This window comes from Mytilus edulis, chromosome 12, assembly GCF_963676685.1.
Source record: "Mytilus edulis chromosome 12, xbMytEdul2.2, whole genome shotgun sequence".
Taxonomy (NCBI): domain Eukaryota; kingdom Metazoa; phylum Mollusca; class Bivalvia; order Mytilida; family Mytilidae; genus Mytilus; species Mytilus edulis.
Window position 1 is genome coordinate 68,095,983 of NC_092355.1, and position 26,213 is coordinate 68,122,195.

Here is a 26,213-nt window from a genome sequence, read left to right on the forward strand (position 1 = left end):
ATAACAGATTGTACACTAGCAGTATAAAACACACAACCACAAGTTACTTCAGAACATAACAGATTGTACATTAGCAGTATAAAACACACAACCACAAGTTACTTCAGAACATAACAGATTGTACATTAGCAGTATAAAACACACAACCACAACCACAAGTTACTTCAGAACATAACAGATTGTACATTAGCAGTATAAAACACACAACCACAAGTTACTTCAGAACATAACAGATTGTACACTAGCAGTATAAAACACACAACCACAAGTTACCTCAGAACATAACAGATTGTACACTAGCAGTATAAATCACACAACCACAAGTTACTTCAGAACATAACAGATTGTACATTAGCAGTATAAAACACAACCACAAGTTACTTCAGAACATAACATATTGTACATTAGCAGTATAAAACACACAACCACAAGTTACCTCAGAACATAACAGATTGTACACTAGCAGTATAAAACACACAACCACAAGTTACTTCAGAACATAACAGATTGTGCATTAGCAGTATAAAACACACAACCACAAGTTACTTCAGAACATAACAGATTGTATATTAGCAGTATAAAACACACAACCACAAGTTACTTCAGAACATAACAGATTGTACATTAGCAGTATAAAACACACAACCACAAGTTACGTCAGAACAAAACAGATTGTACATTAGCAGAATAAAACACACAACCACAAGTTACTTCAGAACATAACAGATTGTACACTAGCTGAATAAAACACACAACCACAAGTTACTTCAGAACATAACAGATTGTACATTAGCAGAATAAAGCACACAACCACAAGTTACTTCAGAACATAACAGATTGTACACTAGCAGTATAAAACACACAACCACAAGTTACTTCAGAACATAACAGATTGTGCATTAGCAGTATAAAACACACAACCACAAGTTATGTCAGAACAAAACAGATTGTACACTAGCAGTATAAAACACACAACAAAAAGTTACGTCAGAACATAACAGATTGTACACTAGCAGTATAAAACACACAACCACAAGTTACTTCAGAACATAACAGATTGTGCATTAGCAGTATAAAACACACAACCACAAGTTATTTCAGAACATAACAGATTGTACATTAGCAGTATAAAACACACAACCACAAGTTACGTCAGAACAAAACAGATTGTACACTAGCAGAATAAAACACACAACCAAAAGTTACTTCAGAACATAACAGATTGTACATTAGCAGTATAAAACACACAACCACAAGTTACTTCAGAACATAACAGATTGTACACTAGCTGAATAAAACACACAACCACAAGTTACTTCAGAACATAACAGATTGCACATTAGCAGAATAAAACACACAACCACAAGTTACTTCAGAACATAACAGATTGTACACCAGCAGTATAAACATACAAATACAAGTTACTTCAGAACGTAACAGATTGTACACCTGCAGTATAAAATATACAACTACAAGTTTCTTCAGAACATAACAGATTGTACATCAGCAGTATAAAATATACAACTGCAAGTTACTTCAGAACATAACAGATTGTACATTAGCAGTATAAAACACATAACTACAAGTTACTTCTGAACATAATATAATAATATATCTGTATGGAAACTGATATTTATATCATTATACTGAATTCGATATTAAATCAAAATCTGTTTTTAATTTAACAGTTTAAAAGAGAGAAAAAAAAGTACGTAAAGATATTTTTTTTCTCTCATTAATTGTTTTTGTTTGTTTTGAATTATAGTTGATAAAGTTCTTAATTTGAATATTTACAAGAACATTTTTTACACCAAGGTTTTACAGCGGGTGTAATACAAATATCACACATGTATGTTATTGCTTCACTTCGACCACATTCCTTAATATATACAAAATTGTGTTGTTAAGTAAACAGGTTGAATGGACAACAAATAATTGTAAGAATCATATAAAGTGGGGTCTCATTTTGTTTGTCTCCTAGTGCTAAATCAGGAAATGTAACTATTTTTCATATTTCTTTGAAAAAGTTACTTTTTAAAAAATTGATCATTATTCTGAATCATGTTAATCAGACACATTATATTAACAAATACTTGTTAGAATTATATAAAGTGAGATGTCATTTTACTCAGAGAATTGTAATGAATCCATTGATATAAATATTTTGTTCATTTCTTAAAAAAAAAAAACAAAAAAAAATTAACATGGAAGTTTTGACATCTCACAACAAAAAAACAGTTGTTTATTTGTTGTTTATGATCAATATAAATACAGGTGTGACTGGTCATTTTATTCAGTTTTGACCACTGATTCATGTGATATATATTTTGTTTATATTTATTACACAACATTGTCCAGTTTATCAGACAAGTTTTGATGTCAGTTGTATTATTCCAGTTGTTAGGACGGACAGCATTAATGTGGGCTGCCATTGGAGGACACCTGGAGATCTGTAGACTTCTCATTGATACAGGATGTCAGATCGACATCACAAATGTATGTTATCTACTTAGTCTGATCACATTACTATTAATCTACACTAAATCATGTTGTTAATAAAACAGGTTTAATGAACAAATATTTGTAATAATTATATATTAAAAGTGGGGTCTCATTTTACTCATATACAATAATACGAGTTAGAAAATATTACTCCTTTTCATGTTTCTTAAAAAAAATATTTTATTAAAATGAACAATTATACTGAATCTACACTAATTCCTGTTGTTAATTAGACAGTTTTAACCAACAAATATGTGTAAGAATCATATAAAGTGGGGTCTCATTTTGTTTGTTTTGTTCTACTGAATCCATTGATATAATTATTTTACACATTTCTTGAAAAAAAATTTTTTTTAAGTTATCAGGTTTAATGGAAGTTTTGACATTTCACAACAAAACATGTTTATTGTTTGTTTATATACAATATAAATACAAGTGTGACTGGTCATTTTATTCAGTTTTGACCACTAATTCATGTGATATATATTTTGTTTATATTTATTGTTTATATACAATATAAATACAAGTGTGACTGGTCATTTTATTCAGTTTTGACCACTAATTCATGTGATATATATTTTGTTTATATTTATTGTTTATATACAATATAAATACAAGTGTGACTGGTCATTTTATTCAGTTTTGACCACTGATTCATGTGATATATATTTTGTTTATATTTATTACACAACATTGTCCAGTTTATCAGACAAGTTTTGATGTCAGTTGTATTATTCCAGGTAGAAGGATGGACAGCATTAATGTCTGCTGCCAGGTGGGGACGCCTGGAGATCTGTAGACTCCTCATTGATAGAGGATGTAAGATCGACATCACAGATGTATGTTATCTACTTAGTCTGATCACATTACTATTAATCTACACTAAATCATGTTGTTAATTAGACAGGTTTAATGAACAAATATTTGTAATAATTATATCAAGTGGGGTCTCATTTTACTCGTATTATTGTTCTGAATTAGAAAATATTCCTCCTTTTCATGTTTCTTAAAAATTTTTTTTTATTAAAATGATCAATTATACTGAATCTACACTAATTCCTGTTGTTAATCAGACAGTTTTAATGAACAAATATTTGTAAGAATCATATAAAGTGGGGTCTCATTTTGCTTGTTTTGTTCTACTGAATCCATTGATATAATTATTTTACACATTTCTTGAAAAAATTTTTTTTTCAAGATATCAGGTTTAATGGAAGTTTTGACATTTCACAACAAAACATGTTTATTTATTGTTTATATACAATATAAATACAAGTGTGACTGGTCATTTTATTCAGTTTTGACCACTGATTCATGTGATATATATTTTGTTTATATTTATTACACAACATTGTCCAGTTTATCAGACAAGTTTTGATGTCAGTTGTATTATTCCAGGGTAGTGGACGGACAGCATTAATGTTGGCTGCCTTGTATGGACACCTGGAGATCTGTAAACTCCTCATTGATACAGGATGTAAGATCCACATCACAAATGTATGTTATCTACTTAGTCTGATCACATTACTATTAATCTACACTAAATCATGTTGTTAATTAGACAAGTTTAATGAACAAATATTTGTAATAATTATATCAAGTGGGGTCTCATTTTACTCGTATTATTGTTCTGAATCAGAAAATATTCCTCCTTTTCATGTTTCTTAAAAAATTTTTTTTTTATTAAAATGATCAATTATACTGAATCTACACTAATTCCTGTTGTTAATCAGACAGTTTTAATAAACAAATATTTGTAAGAATCATGTAAAGTGGGGTCTCATTTTGTTTGTTTTGTTCTACTGAATCCATTGATATAATTATTTTACACATTTCTTGAAAATTGTTTTTTTTTTTTAAATATCAGGTTTTATGGAAGTTTTGACATTTCACAACAAAACATGTTTATTTGTTGTTTATATACAATATAAATACAAGTGTGACTGGTCATTTTATTCAGTTTTGACCACTGATTCATGTGATATATATTTTATTTATATTTATTACACAACATTGTCCAGTTTATCAGACAAGTTTTGATGTCAGTTGTATTATTCCAGGGTAGTGGATATACAGCATTAATAATTGCTGCCGTGAATGGACACCTGGAGGTCTGTAGACATCTCATTGATAGAGGATGTAAGATCGACATCACATCAGTATGTTATCTACTTAGTCTGATCACATTACTATTAATCTACACTAAATCATGTTGTTAATTAGACAGGTTAATGAACAAATATGTGTAATAATTATATAAAGTGGGGTCTCATTTTACTCGTATTATTGTTCTGAATTAGAAAATATTACTCCTTTTCATGTTTCTTAAAAAAAATATTTTATTAAAATGAATAATTATACTGAATCTACACTAATTCCTGTTGTTAATTAGACAGTTTTAATGAACAAATATTTGTAAGAATCATATAAAGTGGGGTCTCATTTTGCTTGTTTTGTTCTACTGAATCCATTGATATAATTATTTTACACATTTCTTAAAAAAAATTGTTTTTTTTTAAGATATCAGGTTTAATGGAAGTTTTGACATTTCACAACAAAACATGTTTATTTATTGTTTTATATACAATATAAATACAAAATGTGACTGGTCATTTTATTCAGTTTTGACCACTGATTCATGTGATATATATTTTGTTTATATATATTACAAAACATTGTCCAGTTTATCAGACAAGTTTTAATGTCAGTTGTAGGATATGTTGTATATTATTGATATTGACAACAAAGTATTGTACATAATATTTACATGTTATTTGGTTATATTATAGAGAGATGGATACACAGCTTTACATTGGGCTGCTAGAGAGGGATATCTACAGATCACAAGATGTCTGGTAGAACAAGGAGGTGCCAGTCCCTTGGTTACAACACGTGAGGTAATATTTTATAGCCCATTGTTCAACTATTAAGTAATGAATCACTAAAATGATGTATAAGATATGGTTGGATTCTGTGTAAAGGCTATAGTTAAAAGTCATATGATTATTTAAATTGGACTTAAAATATGAAAAAGTTATATAGACTTGAATGGCTAAATTTTACTATAAAACTCAAGAACATAGACTATCATACTGGCTGTAATTAAAGTCAGTGTAAACAAACAAATTGTCAAACAAAACTTACACCAATCCGTTGTCATGACAATTATAACAAAGACTAATTACTAGACAATATTTGTATGTTCAATAAGGAGGAAATAAAAATTGTTTAATAATTTTATATTGTGTTGGCACTTTGAAAATAATTTGAAAGAGATGATCCTATAAAGACTATAGTTTTTTTTCCAATTCCTGTAATCAAATTGTCTATAGCTAGTGGAAGAGATACCTATCATCTTTGTCATCCTTTATTTATTTCCTTATTTAAACCATATCAATGATAACACTAAAAACTATAAAATGCTGTAAAATAACAGTGACGTTGCGCACGATATTGGTGTCACTTTGGAAATATGGGTTAGAAGGCGGGTTATTTAAATTCAAGTTCTTATCCTATACAACAAACATCCATGTTCTGCATATCATTCGAAAGGAAATAAACCATAGAAATCAATTACATAGATGATTTTGTGCTTTGTCTATTTTTTAATGAAAAACTTTGCTCATTTCGATGACTAAAACGTCATTTCAAGGGTGTCCCGCTGTTACAATTTTGTTTTATGTGCGTCTTTGAAATCCCAGTGCGGATTCATAAGTGAGTAGAATGGTTTAAAATTTTACAACTGTATTGTATACATTTAACGTTAAATGAAGTAATAAACGTTTTTAACTGTGAGAGAAGGAAGATCGTCAGAAGAGTTTAAATAAAAAAGAGAAAAAATGTCCCAATTAGCTGCTCAACCCTTAAAAAAATTTTCTGTCTTCACTTTCACAAGATATAACGGACGAACATGGATTTTAATAATATCAGAAAAATTAAACATGTCCTGAAGAAGCTATCTGAAGTCATCATTATGTAACTGCGGTCTTATTTTAAAAACATCGTCATTTTTCCCGTGTCCAATAAAATGTCCCGATGGACAAAATAACACAAAGAATAATTCAGAGGCTTTTTATCAAACAAAATTCTACTTTATCTCAAATTTTTAACACCTGTTAACTGTAGATATGAATAGAAAATACATTTAATTTCCTTTAAAATGATATGATATGTATATTTGTTTGAGTTGCAGGTAGAAAATCCGAAACGATCTTAGATGTCCAATGACATGTCCCTGTAACCGTAATTTGACGTTCGCGTTATAATAACGTTAAATTGATAAGACTTTTCTTGCATATTTGGCATAACATAATTTCTTGAAATGGTCTGGGGCCAATTTCACAAAACATCGTAAGTCTAAGATTACACTTACGTCAAGTCTTAAGTCAAAAACCAATTTCACAAAAGAACTTACGTCAAAACTTACGACCAACTTTGATCGTAAACTTAGGAGTGCCTCTATCCACACTTAAGTGTCTAAGAAATACTTACGACCACTCTTATACGATTATCTTAAGTATTTATAAAATGATTGCAGCGTTGCCAATTTTTTTCTTTATACGCCACTTACGTACAGAGAAAGCATATGTAGAGACCGTATGACCCCACTAGATATGTATACAGATGCCGAGATAATAAACCGCTACCGTTTTCCAATTCAAGGGCCAACGCATACACATATTAGCACCTTAATGTATATCAGGAAAATAAATCTACAATTTTGCATCATATATATTGTGGATTTCATAATGAAGATTAAACAGTAAATATTTAGAGTTCATAAGATACAAATATTCCGTTTGGAACACATCCTTTTGCTCCCTCCATTTTCATCCCTTGAATGAGACGTTCCAATTTAATATTGCTTTCTATTCGATTAATCCATGTACAGGACGGGCAACTCTCTTTATTCAAAAATAAAATCTACCCTGCCGTTAATTACACATGCTGTTGTCTACTTGGAGTCCCCGCCTTAAAATAAGAAATTGTCCAACTCCCAAATACTATATTCCTGCATTACATGATTTGTACCACGTTGGACCAACATTTATAGAATAAATACCAAATATAGAAAGTTTACCTACAATTCAAAACATAAAGTCCGAAGGCACAGAAAGAAAAAAGAAGATTTATTTTTGGCTAAGGGTGCCGGTTGTACCTCTCTGCGTTTGAAATAAACATGAATATTTGCCAGTTTACCATTTCTGTTTTATAAATTCTAACCCTGAGCTTTCTATTATTTGCCAAGAAATCCTCGCTCATAACTCTGGTGGACCTTCTACGGCACCAATTAATAGATGAAGATTTGACCTGCATACATGTACGTGTCGCTTATGCAATCAGGAGCGTTTCCAGGATATTTGAAAAAGGGGGCGTAGAATACAATCTGAAAAAATTTTGGACCTTTTTTGGGCTAAAAAAATAAAATAATTGTGAAGTGCACTAATGTAACAGTTCCTGACTTGGAGCATGTATAATTAATAGTTAAAGTATTAGGGTTGATGCCGAATTCTCTCGATTAATTGTCTACGGTACATTAAAATGAGTGGGTGGATCCAACAAGCAGAAAACCAATAACGAGAAATTCCAAATTCTGGGGTATAAGACGTTACTTTACATTTCAATAGTCATAGGCCAGGATTTTAAAAACGGGAGGCATAATTCCGGTTGTCCTTGTATAGGGTCCATGGGGAAGGTCAGAAGCTCCTGGATTTCAACAATTTAGCATCAAATCATGAAGTATAATAACAGTCTCCATGATAGACAAATTTGTGAAAATAGTCTGCCTTCGGATCATTCAAATTATGTATTGATTAACATGTGGATATAAAATCTTTGGTAAAAGTTTTAAATTCAGTTAAAAGGTTATATGAAATGGGCATGACAAATGAAAAATAAATCTTTAACGACAGCTTATTTTGAACTAATACCCGTTTTGTTAAGATAAACCTTTTCACAGTTTTGGTCTTGTTTTGGGAAAATGTTGTTTGTGCTGTATTTAAACCCCTTTACCATGAAATTTGTTTTGCATGCACACGTATAAAAAAATACGCAATCATAGGTTTAAAACGTTGTTTTCAATTTAGTAGATATAAACAGATGTGGTATGAGTGCCGCAATGAGACAACTCTCCATCTAACTCACAATTTATAAAAGTAAACCATTACAGGTCAAAGTACGGTCTTTAACACGGAGTCTTGGCTCACACCGAACAGCAAGATATAAAGGACCCCAAAAATTAATAGTGTAAAACCACTCAAACGGGAAAACCAGCGGTCTAATCTATATATAAAAAACGAGAAACACTTATGAATCACATCAACAAACGACAACTAAAAAACATATTAACCCAATTTCAAACAATTTAGCTGAAAATGCAACCCCGTGTGTCAGAACATACCCGTCCCGGTATCATATATATAGTGAGTATCCACCGGGTAGATGAAGAATGGCCATTGGGGAAGTGTCACACAAAACAACCATTTCATGTATAGATTTACTTACCGTTTTGGTTGTTTAAAAAGGTGTCCCAGTCACCCATCGGATAGGGGAATCAGTATAAAAGAAAACAGAGTATGTGTTTAATTAATGAATATGACAAATTGCCATATTCAATACAATATAAGCTAATGACGATAGTTTTTTTTTTTTTTGTACGCCCATTACGCCCTTACGTGGACCCGCCCCTGTGCAATGTACCAAATGATCAGCATTAGTTAATTCAACGGCCGAAGCAATTTCTTTGCATGTATAAATGCATAAATAAGTAATTGCACTTTTTCACTAGAATGAAGGGTAGACCATTTTTTCTCCTAATTTTGCCATACTGTTACATGGGCAATGAAAAAAAAACCAGTTTTGTACCTTTCGACAACCTGTGCCCATGCAACAGGTACTTGATTTTGTATTGGATAGTCAGGTTTTTGCCCGAACTCTCCCCTAATCACAGAAATGTTGGATGTAACTGTTATAACTGTGCCAGAGAGTACAAGAAGCTCACTCTCTGAATAGTGTGGCTTCTTTTTGTTATTTCCATCAGATCTACGTGGAAAGTATTCGGTCCTGTTTTGTTTACATAGGGAGATACTGCTGCGCATGCTTCGATGATACGAAAGTACGTTGCTAAGGTATCTATATCTTAAGAGTGGTCGTAAGATGAGACTTAAGATTTAATCGTAAGAGTAGTCCTAAGTGTAGAATTAAAACTTACGATATGCTTTGTGAAATTGTCTTAGAATTGCACTTAGGAAAGTCTTAAGTATAACACTTAAGACTTAAACTTACGATGTTTTGTGAAATTGATTCCTGATCTATATAAAATAAAGTTCCCGTTTAATATGCATTAAAATATAGATCTGCATTGTTTCAAGGATATAAGATATAACAAAGAGATAACTTACTAATGACCACACTCCCACTTTATAAAAGCAAGATACATTGAAAAAGAAAATGCGATCAAAAGTGAGATCTTAATTATCCTCCTCAGCCAGATAGTATATATAATTCCTAACGTTGCTTTTAAAAGATTCGAAGCTATACACATTAAAAAAAAACCTTATGAGAAAAAGTACTCCTAAGTCGTAAACATTTCAGTAAAAAGTGCAATCATTTTTTTTGTCGCATCGACTCATTTAACAAAAACTTTTATAAAATAAATACTCGTATGTCATAAACATTTCAGTATTAATAGATAACGATCATTTTTTTTTATCTACTGTTAGTAGAACAATCCCTAGCCATCAACCTAGCAATATGTGTATGATTACATTTAGAAGCAGTGTGGCAGAATGAAGTTTATTTTCTCGAATCTCCAACAGAATTGCCTGTGACATGTGATGAAGAATATTGAAATTGAAACTTTTCTTTTACCATAATTTGAGAAAGAAAGAACGAAAGAGATATAGCAAGAGAGAGAGAGAGAGAGAGAGAGAGAGAGAGAGTAGTTGTCCGACATATATGATGGATGACACACAAACCTTCAGCACCTACAATGTAGATCCAAGGTATTAATTTACAAACACTCTCAACCGTTAGTCTTTCGAGAAAAAAAAATCAACCAATCAATCTGCTGTGTGCAGATTAATTTTTTTTGTGTAAAGTAGACCTTTTTTTTTATCTTCGCAGTACGCCACAAAACATAGCTTGATTATTGATTTCTACATCGCGATGACCGTGAGGGCATTCCTATGTATTGTTGCTATAGAGATTTGAATTTCGATTTTGACTGGTAACCGATTGTATAAATACGCGGATATCATCGAGTGCAAAATAACGCATGCGGAGGAATATCACAAGAAAGTTTTGTGGGAAAATATGAATGTCTACTCAAATCCAATCTATTGGAAAAATCGAATTGTTATAGAAGAGTGTCCACTTTGCACTTGTACTGCACTTTTATTAGAATCGTAGAACAGAATAATATACAATTGGATCAAAATTATACATACATGTAACTGCTATATACAAATATTAATATAATATATAACAACAAACCAGAGTATACTGATTTGTATCACCACAATATAACAGATATAAAAGCAGTGAGGTTGAATTCCCTGTCATTTATTCATCATCCACGCACGAACTTGTCTCAGAAAAAAATATATCTCTGTACATAAACCTCAGTTTCAGGTATAGAAATGTGATTTTTTTTCTGAGACAAGTGCTTGTGACCATCCACAAGAACTTGCGATCATTCGATGTTCAGTACTTCAGTACTTTGATTATACGTGTAAATCAATGTAAAAACGAAACCAAAAAGATTGAAACCGAGAGCATAAAAATAATCAGTTTGGAAACGGTTTAAAAAAAATTGTCAAAGAAGATTTAGTGTAAACCGATACTCAGTGATATATTAAAATTGGAAGCGCTGAAATAAAAAATAATGTATAATATAAAAAGTGTATGCGATGCATTTCTGGTCCATAGTTGTTCGCTTGAGAAAACACTGATCTATGTGAACATGCATATATAGCAGTTACTTCAAAATACACATCTTGTCAAATAAAAATAATTGTAGTATTCAAAATCGCATTTCAACCTGCTGGTAATCTGTGAGGAAGGTATTGGTCTGTGTAAGAGTTTTCCATACTTTGCCAAATTCTATAATTTCAAACATTAAGAAAAAAATATATTGATAGCTGACCCTTTTTTGAAGCTTGTGTTTGTGAAAAAAATATCAGATAACTCGTAAAATGTGTTTCCGAAAGCAAAAACAAAACAATACATAATCACCGTTCTCATTTTCATAATAAAGTAGAAGATGCTTCGCCTCAAAAATTTGCAAATTAAATATTTTTTTATTAAAATTTTCAAATCGCTTGCTCGCCCCAATTTTTTAGTCCAAAAATCTGTAGAACAAGAAATTAAATTGGTGTGGCCTTATCAGATGAAAACAATATAAAAATTTATCTGTATTTCAGGGTATTACTCCATATGATGTAGCAGCAGCAACACGACGGAGGCAGTATAAAGAAGTGATGGAATACTTACAGGTATATATAGTGGTAGATATGGTGTTGAATTGCAAATGCTTAACAAAAATATTTTTTGTTGAAAAATGAGCTGTAATGGCGGATACCGACTGTAGTGACAGAACAAATTAATGAATTCTTCAATGATGGCGATAGTTAAAGACAAATTTGAGGGATTTGGTCCTGAATGTTTTTACAATATTAATCGTAACATACTTGCAAACCTGCCAATATTTAACTTTTCACCAGAGAATGACAGGGAATTCCCAAATGATCTCCAAAATGGATGGTCATGTCAGAACAGTGATGTAATTATTGCCCTGTTTACTAATGAATCTAAATTAAACAATGGTATGCAAAGTAATGAACCTTTGGATTTTTAAAAATTATTTATAAATGATGATATATATAAATGAACTTGTATTTCAAACCAATAAATTTGCCAAGGTAAAAACCAATGACGATGAAGGTCTGAAAGTAAAAAGCCGCATTAAAAAAATGGCAACCGGTCACTCTAGACGAAATGTATTACTGGATTTGACGGCAGATTTCTAAACAAGCTGACCTTATTCTTAGTGAAAATAAATGTAACACAACCTGTACAAAAGTGGTTATTGGTTTGTTGAGCCGGTATGGACTTTTGGACAATGGTCATCATGTGTACATGGACAATTATTACGTGTCGCCAGAACTATTTACAGAACTTGGAGTATTAAATACTTATTCCTGTGGCACATGAGAAAAAATTGTTTGGGGTTATCCGATGCCCTGAAAAAAAAAACAATCTGAAGCTGAACTTATGTGTTATCAATGCTTATATTTTGATCAAAAAGTATCCACCAGTAAATAAAACCAGAAAAGAACATTACATTTCAGGACATCTGTAGTAAATGCTCTCATTCAGAAGGCTGTGAGTACTCCCAGACCACAAAGTTGCATTGTGTGTACCAAAATGTTTTCAGGTGTACCATACACGCCAGAACTATTGAGTAATCCTCTTGCCTGCTGGTAAAAATTCTGCAGGTTCTGGATAAACAGTTGTTATAGTTGCTTGATCAGCAATTTTGAACATTTAATTTAGTAACATTCATTGTGTTATGTTCATACTGTTTATTACAATTTAACGTGTTTTTTGTCCTTAATGAGTTTTTTTGACTCACCTGTGTAATACCTGCAGTATTACATGTACCTGTGACTTTTACAAGTTTTTTGCCAAATATTTTTTTTACAAATATCTAATAATTACAAATGTTCTTGTTTTACAAATACCTAATAGTTACAAATGTTCTTGTTTTACAAATATCTAATAATTACAAATGGTCTTGTTTTACAAATATCTAATAATTACAAATGTTCTTGTTTTACAAATATCTAATAATTACAAATGTTCTTGTTTTACAAAGTTTTATGTTTAAATTGAATTGTTGAAATATATTAAATCATAAAACTTTACCTTTGTATATCGTTATTTGCACCTGTACAGGTAAAAAATAACTGCAGACACAAACAAACACAAAAAATGAAAAATCTGAGTCATTTGCACAAATAATTCATATTTTAGTCAGCATTGCACAATGACACAATAAAATCAATGCAGCAGTCTCAGGGTTAAACACCAAGAAGCAATACATCCAATTTAGTTTTGGCAAAATTGCTGCAGTTCATGAGTGATACGTTCTTGTTTGAGTCTCTTGTTTAATTTTCATTTCTGCTTTTCATCTTTAAAACTATAAAACTTGGTTGAGCCAAAATGATCAGCAAGACAGGTTTTGGCACACAGTTTCCATTAAACACAAATATTCTTGTTGCATTGCAAAATTTTTTGAAATTTAAATAGTTCTACAAGTGACATGAGTCAAGATATATTCACAGTGCATATTCCTCATTTTTCAGACTGTCATGTCAGAGAAATCTTCAGGTGTTAGTGCTAAACTAAAGATAGAAGGTATTTTTTTTTAACTTTATATCATTATTATATACATAGTCTCTGGGCTTCCAAAATGTTGTATATGGCTTTTGTTGTTGTTGCTAAAACCTACATTTTCACACAATCCGGCTTGATGGTAGGAAATCTCTGATGTTCCAAAATATCATACAGTTGAACCAATAAACACATTGGAAATAAGATTAATAACTATAATAGATAATAAACTATGGAGCTATACATTTAGCACCTTTCAAACATATGATATACACGACATAGTAAGTACCACCAAATATATGATATACACGACATAGTAAGTACCACCAAATATATGATATACACGACATAGTAAGTACCACCAAATATATGATATACACGACATAGTAAGTACCACCAAATATATGATATACACGACATAGTAAGTACCACCAAATGCTAAAGTCAGATAGTACAAGCAATATTCTACTTTGCTAGAATTATTTCACCAAGAATAAGGTAGCCATTGTGTAGATGACATGCTGACATAATAGCTGTTAGAAATCAATAATTTTGTCTCGCGTGCGACTAAAGTCTAAGAATGTGAGATATAAGGATCACACTCCAATCATGGCATGACTCGGTGATCAAGGTCAAGTGGTCGATGTCAAGTCAGTATCTTAGATGCTATAAACAGTAGGTCAACTATATTTATACCCCATGCAACGAAGTTGCGGAGGGTATAATGTTTTTGACCCGTCCGTCCGTCAGTCCGTCAGTCCTGTTTCTTGTCATCGCAACTCCTCTCAAACCACACAACAGAATTTCACGAAACCTTTTCAGATAATAAGGACATACTATGTAGTTGTGCATATCGACGGGAAATTGTGATTCAATTTTTTTTCTAGGAGTTACGCCCCTTTGAACTTATTTACTTTAATGTACTACTGCAACAGTTTGTCATCGCAACTCCTCTCAAACCACACTACAGAATTTCACGAAACCTTTTCAGATAATAAGGACATACTATGTAGTTGTGCATATCAACGGGAAATTGCGATTCAATTTTTTTTCTAGGAGTTACGCCCCTTTGAACTTATTTACTTTAATGTACTACTGCAACAGTTTGTCATCGCAACTCCTCTCAAACCACACAACAGAATTTCACGAAACCTTTTCAGATAATAAGGACATACTATGTAGTTGTGCATATCGACGGGAAATTGCGATTCAATTTTTTTTCTAGGAGTTACGCCCCTTTGAACTTATTTACTTTAATGTACTACTGCAACAGTTTGTCATCGCAACTCCTCTCAAACCACACAACAGAATTTCACGAAACCTTTTCAGATAATAAGGACATACTATGTAGATGTGCATATCGACAGGAAATTACGGTTCAATTTTTTTTCTAGGAGTTATGCCCCTTTGAACTTATTTGCTTCAATGTACTTCTGCAACAGTTTGTCATCTCAACTCCTCTGAAAACACACAACAGAATTTCATGAAATTTTGTAGATAATAAGGACATACTATGTAGATGTGCATATCGACAGGAAATTACGGTTCAATTTTTTTTCTAGGAGTTATGCCCCTTTGAACTTATTTGCTTCAATGTACTTCTGCAACAGTTTGTCATCTCAACTCCTCTGAAAACACACAACAGAATTTCATGAAATTTTGTAGATAATAAGGACATACTATGTATATTGACAGGAAATAATTATTCAATATTTTTTCTTACACTTATTTAATTTCTCCAATGACAATGTGGGGACATGGGGTATGTGAGCGTGCTCACTAAGGTTCTTTAATTGATGTATACAATGATTGTAAGGTGAACATGTCTGTCTGGCAGTTTTCATCTGACCTTGACCTCATTATCATTGTTTATTGGTCAATGTTGAGTTGTTGTGTTAAGTCGGTTTCTCGAATCATGTACCAAATAGGTCACCTATATATGATTTATAGAATAGTTGTAAGGTGAACATGTTTGTCAGGCAGTTTTCAACTGACCTTGACCTCATTTTCATGGTTCATTGGTCAATGTTAAGTTGTGTTTTGTCTGTTTATTTGATCCTGTAAACAAAAAGACAACTATATTTTTTATATTGGATGATTGTTAGAGGTACAAGTCTGTCTGGCAGGATTTATCTGACCTTGACCTCATATATATGGTTCTTTTCTCGATGTTTTTTTCATTCTAAGGTATGTTTCCGGGTACTATAAGCATTAAGTCATCTATATTTGATACAATGTATTTAAAATAAGGTATGTTGAGCATGTCTGTCTGGCAGAGTTCATGTTAACTTTTCATGTCAGGGTGTTTTGTGCCCAATTACATATGGTTTGTGCTTTTCTCATCGTTGAATGCCTTGCAGTGACCAATCGTTTCTTTTCTCCACTTATTTGAACTCTGGCGGATAGTTGTGTCATAGACAATCCTACCACATCTCCTTTATTTTATATTGACCTCAATTTTCATTGTTCATTGGTTCAAGTTTAGTTTTCTTGGTTAGGTCTATTTCACAGATACTTTTAGTAAAAGGTTAACTATATATTTTATGGAATGATTGTAAGGCTTACATGGCCGATATTTACTACCTGCTTGCAGATACTTGATTTTTCAATATTTTGAATGAACTTAATGAACTCAAATATTTTTGTCACACATTTCTCTCAAATACTGCAAAACAGAATGACTCTTTATTTGGTCAGCTGCTTGTTATTTCTGAGTATTAATGTGTTTGCACTTTTCTGATCGTCAGACACCTACTTCTTGTTTTCCAATACTTTGAGTCAAGAGTGGAGGTATGCTCAGTCAGAAAGCAAGCCCTTACAAACGACTGTTGTTGCTACTTTCTAAAGACAACAATGGGACTGATATTAAGGGGTCTTCATTAAAATTCATAGAATTTTTTAATAATTTGTCAAAATGTAGTTTTTATTATGCCCCACCTATGATAGTAGAGGGGCATTATGTTTTCTGGTCTGTGGCTCGGTCCGTCTGTGCCTCCGTTCGTCCGTTCGTCCGTTCGTCCGTTCAGGTTAAAGTTTTTGGTCAAGGTAGTTTTTGTTGAAGCTGAAGTCCAATCAACTTGAAACTTAGTACACTTGTTGCTTATGATATGATCTTTCTAATTTTAAAGCCAAATTAGACTGTCGACCCCAATTTCATGGTCCACTGAACATAGAAAATGAAAGTGGGAGTTTCAGGTTAAAGTTTTTGGTCAAGGTAGTTTTTATACGCCCGGGACGGGACGTATTATGGTATACCGTTGTCCGTCCGTCTGTCCGTCCGTCCGTCCGTCCGTCTGTCTGTCTGTCCGTCCGTCCGTCCGTCCGTCTGTCCGTCCGTCCGTCCGTCTGTCTGTCCGTCGTCCACACTTCGGACAATAACTCAAAAACACCTTCATCAATTTCCATGAAACTTAAGTGAATTGTTTATATCTATTGACGTAAGCTCCCTTTCGTTTTTTTTTAATTTCAGATTTTAAGTTTTGGATTTATGGGGCTTTATTCATAAAAAAAGGGGGAATTTTCAACACTTCGGACAATAACTCAAAAAGGCTTTCACCAATGTCCATGAAACTTTGGTGAATTGTTTATTTCTATTGACGTAAGCTCCCTTTTGTTTTTTTTTAATTTCAGTTTTTAAGTTTTGGATTTATGGGGCTTTATTCATAAATAAAGGGGGATTTTTAACACTTCGGACAATTACTCAAAAAGGCTTTCACCAATGTCCATGAAACTTTGGTGAATTGTTTATATCTATTGATGTAAGCTCCTTTTCAATTTTTATAAATTTCAGATTTTAAGTTTTGGATTTATGGGGCTTTATTCATAAAAAAAGGGTGATTTTTAACACTTCGGACAATAACTCAAAAAGGCTTTCACCAATGTCCATGAAACTTTGGTGAATTGTTTATATCTATTAATGTAAGCTCCCTTTCAATTTTTATAAATTTCAGATTTTACATTTCCGTGTTATGAATTTTTATGCTTAAAAAAGGGGGGATTTTTCCAATTTTGGGACAATAACTAACACTTTCACAAAATTTTATGTATGGATGAAAAATTAAGAAAACAAACTTAGTTAAATTTGAGGTAGCCTTAATAGTGTCAATTTTTTTGTGCATTTTTTTTTATTATTTGTATTTGACAGGGCTCACACTATTTCTAGTTGATTATATAAATTCATTTAAAGCATAAAAGACAAGTTAAAAGAGCAACGGGCGTATCATGCGCCTAAGCGCAGCCCTTTATTGATGAAGCTGAAGTCCAATCAACTTGAAACTTATTACACTTGTTGCTTATGATATGATCTTTCTAATTTTAAAGCCAAATTAGACTGTTGACCCCAATTTCATGGTCCACTGAACATAGAAAATAAAAGTGGGAGTTTCAGGTTAAATTTTTTGGTCAAGGTAGTTTTTGATGAAGCTGAATTCCAATCAACTTGAAACTTGGTACACTTGTTGCTTATGATATGATCTTTCTAATTTTAAAGCCAAATTAGACTTTTGACCCCAAATTTCACGGTCCACTAAACATAGAAAATGAAAGTGGAAGTTTCAGGTTAAAGTTTTTGGTTAAGGTAGTTTTTGATAAAATTGAAGTCCAATCAACTTGAAACTTAGTACATATGTTCCCTATAGTATAATCTTTCTAATTTTAATGCCAAATTAGATAATTACCCAATTTCAAGGTCCATGGAACATTGAAAAGGATAGTGCGAGTGGGGCATCCGTGTACTTTGGACACATTCTTGTTAATCATGCTTTTTTCCAAAATATTATAAACAGTATGGGTCATCAGACTTTTTTTCACGCTACAGCATGTACAGTTTGTGCAAAATTGACAGATTTTCTATAGATTATGCCTGGAAAATCCAATTGTGTGCGATAAAAAGAAAACAACACAATATAATTTTAAGATAAAATGTGAGAAGATAGATCTTATAACATGCTGTTAGATCAGAAGAAAAATGGGGTCGCAAGACTTGTTTTCTTGCTTCATATTAAAATATGTAAATTCACAACACTTTCTATTATAAAAATTACTTAAACGAGGTATTTCCCCTACTATCTGAGTTAAGTCTCTTATGTGGCAAAGTTGAATAAAAATGAATCAAACATTAATAATTTTCTATATCAACATGAAAAGTCTAACACATGAATTAAATACTACTCTCAAAATTTGTACATTTCATTAACGATCTAGACCAATTGTTATTTGCTACTTCAAAATCCAAGATGGAGGAAGACACCCACCATTCTGAAGTTGCCTTATACTGCGGGAAAATGAAATTGGCGGCAATTTAGAAATTTTCTGTTTCTGTTTCTGTTTCTTACTTCCCATTGGAGTCAGAAATTGATGTCTTGAGCATGTGTCTTGTTATAATAGAAAATATAATTAAAATTATGCAAATTGTCTGTTAGTTTTTCTACTATTTTAACCAATAAACTTGCATTAAATAAATTTTACAGAAATATAAAAAATAATACAAACATTTTGTATCTGAAAGTAAAAAAAAACTATTTTAAGTCTAAAGATCTGTCACCCCTTATGAAACCCCATTTGAACTAAATTCCAAAAGAAAGACATTTTTTGACATTGTAGTTTTTTTGTGTCTGAAACATGGATATCAACATGCATGTGAAACGAATGTACGCAACATTTAGTGTGTTTGAATCAATTATTTAAATTATGTTCACTTGTAAATAACAGCATATAGATCTATAATTCAGCAAGAAACTCCCGCACCCGAAAGCGTCCTTCAGCTGGCCCCTAAACAAATATCTATACTGGTTCAGTGACAATGATCGTCTTACTAAACTCCGAATAATACTTGTAAATAACGGCATATGGTGCTTAGATAAAAAATATTCTTATTTGTTTGAAGTGCCAATAAAGGGATGTAACTCGTAAATTACTATTACAACCGCTTTGTCAGAAAATTTTGACTGATTGAAGTGGCACATTTGCCTATTACAGCGTATTAAGTGGCACTTTGACACTGGCCAGTTCAGAAAAAGTCTCACCACATAATTTAAATTCAGCATAGCTCAGAAGTTAAGAAAGAAATTTCAACTTCTTTGTAGAAAAAAAATTGCCTCGACGGGTGACAAACTCGTGTTTAAAGGCGTCGTATTCTAATCATTACATTTTATCAAAACAATTTTTATGTTAGAACTTATAAAAATACGCAGTTGGGCCAAAAATAAAATATTGTTTGTTTCCCCTCACACGACCGACCCTGTAAAATCACTGCTACCCGAAAAATTTTATTGGCCATTCTTGTCCACTATTTTGTTTTTTGCTATGTTGGTTATTGGTGATATCTTTCCGATGCTGAAGTCAACGATCGTTGTGTTTTGGGGATACCTTTCCGATGCTGTAGTCAACGAGCGTTTTAAATCAAGGTATTTTTGCATTGAAGCGTCTACATGATTCGGAATCAAGGAAAACAAACAAAATGTTTCCCACACGATTTGTTTGTTTGCAAGGGTGATCTTTTTTTGAAAAAAAAAATGAAGCATCTTTCAATCCGCTGAGTGCATCTTGATTTGCTTTGTGTCTAACCTCTGTTCCTGTTTAAAGGATAAAATCTTAAAGACTTTTGAGTAAAAATGGTCTGACTCGTGCTTTAAAATCTATCTACTTTGTCTTTGAACAGGTTGGCACAAGTCAGGAAATGTGGGATACATGTATTCCCTGCTTTCAGGGAACGTCCCTGTTTTCTGGTGTAAAAAAAAACCAGTTTAAATGGGATTTCCTTTTTCAATTTATGGCATGAAAATTACAAAAGGACATGTTTTAATGTTATACCTGCATCAGTAGAATTCGTAAATACTTATTAAAAGTATTTTAGGAAATACAAAACATGAATATAAAGGGAAGCCTCGTTTCTTCTAGAACTCGAAAAAAACATACAAATCTTTGTTTGGGAAGCAAGTGACCAAGCTGCATGATCCAAGTGTAACTGAACATAACTGAATTATGTTCACTTCTATTGAAAATTTTTATTCATTGAATTTTAATTCCCAAGTGATTAACATACATGTATCTTTTTGTCATCTCATAATTGATGATCAAGGTATGAATTGGTGAACAAAGGAATTGTTTTGTTGTGAGTTATGCATCAAATTAGACTTGAAATAAGCTTGATTTTTTAACTAAAAAACACTTGCTATCAATAGGCATTAGTATCACAAGTCAATGTGCGCTTTTGTAGATTTCATTAAATTAAATTAAAAGGAAAAAAAAGACGGTCCCTGTATACTGTTTTTTTTAACACCAGAACACTGTGGTGTACACTGAATTAGAATACAGGGAATACCCCACTTTTCTTGACTTGAGCCTTACCTGTAGAATTTTGTACAAATTCAATATAGAAAACCATATCAAGGAATAAAATAAAATAATTTGCCTACCTACCTACCCATACCCTAACAACCTCAGTCGGGAGAGGGGAAACAAAGATATTTTTAATGTTGGCCTTGTCATTTATAGCGTACATCATGCTTTGGTTTCATTTGATATGACTTTTTTAATGAAACCAACCGGGGTCAGCTTTGCGACTGTGCTTAGCACAACATTGTGTGCTTTGTTGTTGTTTTTTTAAACACACATTCTCTCTTTTAAGGACTCAAGTATTTGGTTTTGTAGAAATGTAAATTGTTATCAGATCAACATTTATTATTATATCTTTAAATATGAAAACAATCTATTCTGAAGTGAGAAAAGATCATATTTACTTTTTGTTTTAGCCTTGGCAAAGTCAAGGCGTTGAGACTTGGGCCTGCTATTGGTGGTGTCAACAATTTAAAAAAAAGCGTGATTATTATAACAATACGAAGATGTGGTATTACCTTATAGTTCCAGCAGTCCATTCATACTGTTGCTGTTGCATAATAGTTGATATATACATGATATAGATGTGGTATGATTACCAGAAAACAAATGACGTAAAAGTAAAAGAACTATAGCTAGGTCACCTTACAGCCTTCAAAAATAAGCAAAACCATACCACAAATTTTGCTATTAAAGGTCCTGAAATGACAAATGTTAAATAATTCAAAGGAGAAAACTAATGGCCTGATTTATGTACAGAAAAATCAACCAAAAAAAACCAAATATGTTATACAGCAATAAAGGAAAACCACTGATATACAGCAACAAAGGAAAACCACTGAACTATATGCTCCTGACTTGGTGACAGGCACATGCAGAAAGATTACAAGGACACGGGGGTCACTTTCTATATAAAGGTATACACAGACATAATGCTGGTATGGGTCACTCTTTTGGAATGTCAAATATATCAATGGTGTGTTATTTAAAAATGTATATTAAATGAGTTGTGATTTTCTGATGATGCATGAATGGGTAGGGATTTTAGCATAAATCTATAAATGAATTGGGTGTGTTAATCAAACCCCTGCCGCACGTCTGTACCCAAATTTATAGATTGTCAAAAACAGTTGTCCCTTTTAGGTGGTCTAGAAAAAAATAATCAACAGGTGAGGAAAAGGATAAATCGTGTAAGAATTAGAGAAATGTGTAAACTTAATTTTAAAAATAGAGTGAAGTTATAATGTTCTCCTATATGAAAAAAACTCTTTACGATAAAATATCTTTATAGATGAAATGGTTCCAACTGAAATAAAATTAATGGCTGACAAAAGATCTATTGATTTGTACCTCAAATTACTTGAGTCAGGCTCTGAGAAAAAGAGAGACATACGTTTAGTAGTTGTTGGGAAGAAAGGTGCTGGGAAGACATCATTAATTAGACGATTGTTTGGTGAAGACATTAAAGATGTTACCAGTACAAATGGAATCGAAATTCACAAAATAAAAAGCAATGTCTGATGATGGCATATGGAATAAATTAGATGGTATGATGCATAAGCTTAAATATGTTTCTCTTTTCTTAAGAAAGTAATTTATAACAGTTTTAGTTTCTAGTTTACATAACATATTTTTGAGCAATAATTTGGGTTGGTTTGGGGATGTTCAGTTCTGGAGGCATAGGTCTAACAAGATCTGATTCAAAGTTCCATTTCGATGATTTCAGGTCTTGAATATTCACAATTAGTTTGACGTGTTGGAAAATAGATGAGAGGCATTGGCCAAATGCAAATCTAGTGCATTAAGTTGGCAACATTAATTATGTTAGCTTTTACGCAGTATAAGCAAAGGTGAACAACATCAAATAGATAATTTCCCCCCCTTTTAAGCATAATTAGATGTTATTTGAATAAGATAGGAAAACTGTTATACATACAAAAAATGTAGGGATGCAGATTGTCAAAGGACTTCCTATAACTCTTTTATCTACCACTGACGGATATATACACGGTTTTCATCATCATTCTGTCCGCAGTGACTGATAAAACTGCTTGCATAATCTAGCGTGTTTTCGCAGTGACTGATAGATCCGTTGTAACATACACTAGCGCAGTCACGGTGACGGATATTTCCGGAAAATATACCACTATTAAAACCCTTTAGATTGGACAAAACTGTTAAGGAATCCCGAAATGAACCAATGAAATTCGGTTTAACAAATGAATAATCTTTCAACTCGTACATTCCTTTTTAACAAATTATGATGAATTTTACACGTGTTTGGAATGCGATTAAAACAATGGCGGACGAATGGGCTATCAAATTGGATAGTGAAAGTGAAGAATTTGAAGGATTTATGCAATTAGAAAGCAAAATTAGAAGTATCGTAAGGGATAGTTTAGTTTGTCGGAACAAGATTGGGAGTCTTCCGAGGCTGAAGAAACCAAACAAGGACAAATAATTTGAAAACTTTTTTCGTCCTTTAACAACAGCTTTCATGTTTGATAAGGAAAAGAAAGAAATTGATTTGGTATTTGTTTCATTTTTCAATATAACAACAGCTTTCATGTTTGATAAGGAAAAGAAAGAAATTGATTTGGTATTTGTTTCATTTTTCAATAAATATACAATAAATACTGATTAATTAAACATTTTATTAGAGTACTCATAACACAGCCTTAGCAATTTGTGAAAAATTCTTTCAATGCAAATTTTCTCTGGTAGTTAACCTACAATTCAGCTGCAGTAGCTATCTTATCAGCAGTGTGTAGTAGTGAACTGTAAAGGAACCTGTGGTAGATAAGAAAATATTGCACTTTAAAATGATGATTCTTAAATTTTTTCTATATTATCTTTAGTTAACAACTATAATTTTTACAGAGGAACGGGATCAGCCTTTCAACATAGCTAAAATGTTAAGTCCCCCCTCATAGGAGTTGTTGCCCTTTAATGATAATTGTAACTATTGTTTTACGCTTCTGGCTATAATCATGAAACTATAGTAGTTATAGAGTACCTGGAAATAGCAAAATTATCAGCTAAAGATCTTCAAACAAGTTGACATGTCTGAAATTTTTATACCCCCGCTTTGAAAAACAGGGGATATACTGTTTTACATCTGTCTGTCCTTCCGTCAGTCCGTCAGTCCCTCCGTCCCATTAATATTTTCAGGAACTACAATATAAGGATTTCTGAAATTTGGTTTCAGGGTTAATATAAATCTGCTACACCGTTTGATGCATTTTCAGATTCATCACTCGACAACTTCCTGTTTACCGAACACTTGTATTATTTTACACATGATAACCAAGTTGAAAATTTCCATCACATTTTTCTCAGGAACTACAATACAAGGATTTCTGAAATCTGGTTTCAGGATTTATACAAGTCAGCTATACCGTGTGATGCGTTTTCAGTTTCATCACTCAACAACTTCCTGTTTAACGAACACTTGCATATTTTTACACTATTAAAATTATCCACTTGCTTGTTCATCCTACTGCTTAAAGGAGTTATTGCTTTTTCAGTGAAATATTTACTTATTTATGTTTTATGACAATATTCATAATAGATTGAAAAAAAATGTTTATCAAAAATTATCAGCAAAAAGATTTATAAATAAGTTAAAAAAGTCATCGATCACTCCTTATATGAGCTATTGGGCATGCCCTTTATTGAAGATTTTTATACGAAAAAAAAAGATGAATCCACCAGAGACCAATGGCGTAGATTTAAGTAACTATAGGTCACCGTACAGCCTCCAACAATGAGCAAAACCAATATTGTATAGTCAGCTATCAATGTTGTTAGTTTTTGGCTTGAAAACCTTGAAAACTGTAATGAATAGAAAAAACACTAACCATGCTGATCAGCTACAATGACGATATGATCTACAAATAAGACAACATGACTGCAATCAACATTTGACTCATTAGATAATCATCTGTTGACACTTTGTAGTTGTTGTGACAATTTTTACTTTTTTTTTCTTTTTTGGGTGAGCTATAATCATGAAACAGTGTAATGATAGGGATGTGGAAATGCTATGCTGGACTTTCTTGGCTCGTACATATTTGAATACCAGGACAAGTAATTTTTTGGTCTGGATTGCCCGTGGACAAGTAAAAACATACACTGAAGAAAAAATTCAAATATTTCACAACTTATTAAGATGTATTATTTTTTGTAAAAGAAACCAATGTTCAACACATGAAAAACATATATTTTTTTTAAGTCAAAACATCAATGTTCATGACGAGAAGTATTAATTAAAACTGGAAATAGGTTACTAACCAGAATAAGAAAAACAAATTTGCAAACCTGGGTCTCATGAACATTACGGTAAATTTGTCCATTTACCCGGGATCACCAATTAGGTTTTATTTGCTATCTAATTGAAGTGTCATTTTAATTTTTTTGGAATGAATTCTATCGAGATGTATAAATACCTGGTAAAAACACCAAGATTGGATAATCAAGACAAAAAGAATGAAAATAATAACGAAGAGTTGAGATAAATCGGAAAACAGAGGCAAAGAAAGACGTTTTTGTTTTTATTGACATATTTGCTTGTTGTTGTATTGATTAAGATTAAAACACCATGTTGACTGCTGTACCCCTATTTTCATTACATTTTTATACGACTGCAAAATTTGAAAAATTTTTCGTCGTATATTGATTGCTATCACGTTGGCGTCGTCGTCGTCTTCCGAATACTTTCAGTTTTCGCACTCTAACTTTAGTAAAAGTGAATAGAAATCTATGAAATTTTAACACAAGGTTTATGACCTCAAAAGGAAAGTTGGGATTGATTTTGAGAGTTTTGGTCCCAACATTTTAGGAATTAGGGGCCAAAAAGGGCCCAAATAAGCATTTTCTTGGTTTTCGCACTATAACTTTAGTTTAAGTTAATAGAAATCTATGAAATTTTGACACAAGGTTTATGACCACGAAAGAAAGGTTTGGATTTATTTTTTGGAGTT

The 26,213-nt window shown here is 32.1% G+C and overlaps 2 protein-coding genes across 2 annotated transcripts in view; both read left to right on the forward strand.

Moving 5' to 3' along the window:
- Window positions 1-2,376: 2,376 nt before the first annotated feature.
- Window positions 2,377-22,752, forward strand: LOC139497796 (ankyrin repeat domain-containing protein 6-like). The gene is made up of 8 exons (XM_071286030.1): window positions 2,377-2,496; window positions 3,243-3,341; window positions 3,901-3,999; window positions 4,563-4,661; window positions 5,292-5,399; window positions 11,925-11,996; window positions 13,869-13,920; window positions 22,523-22,752. The coding sequence occupies exons 1-8, from the start codon at window positions 2,377-2,379 to the stop codon at window positions 22,750-22,752; spliced, it is 879 nt and encodes a 292-aa protein (XP_071142131.1).
- A 778-nt stretch (window positions 22,753-23,530) lies between these two features.
- LOC139497797 (uncharacterized) overlaps window positions 23,531-26,213 on the forward strand; it is a 35,497-nt gene continuing 32,814 nt past the window's right edge. Inside the window, exon 1 of the mRNA XM_071286031.1 lies at window positions 23,531-23,612. Coding sequence (XP_071142132.1) covers window positions 23,531-23,612 — 82 coding nt within the window. The remainder of the gene's footprint in view (window positions 23,613-26,213) is intronic.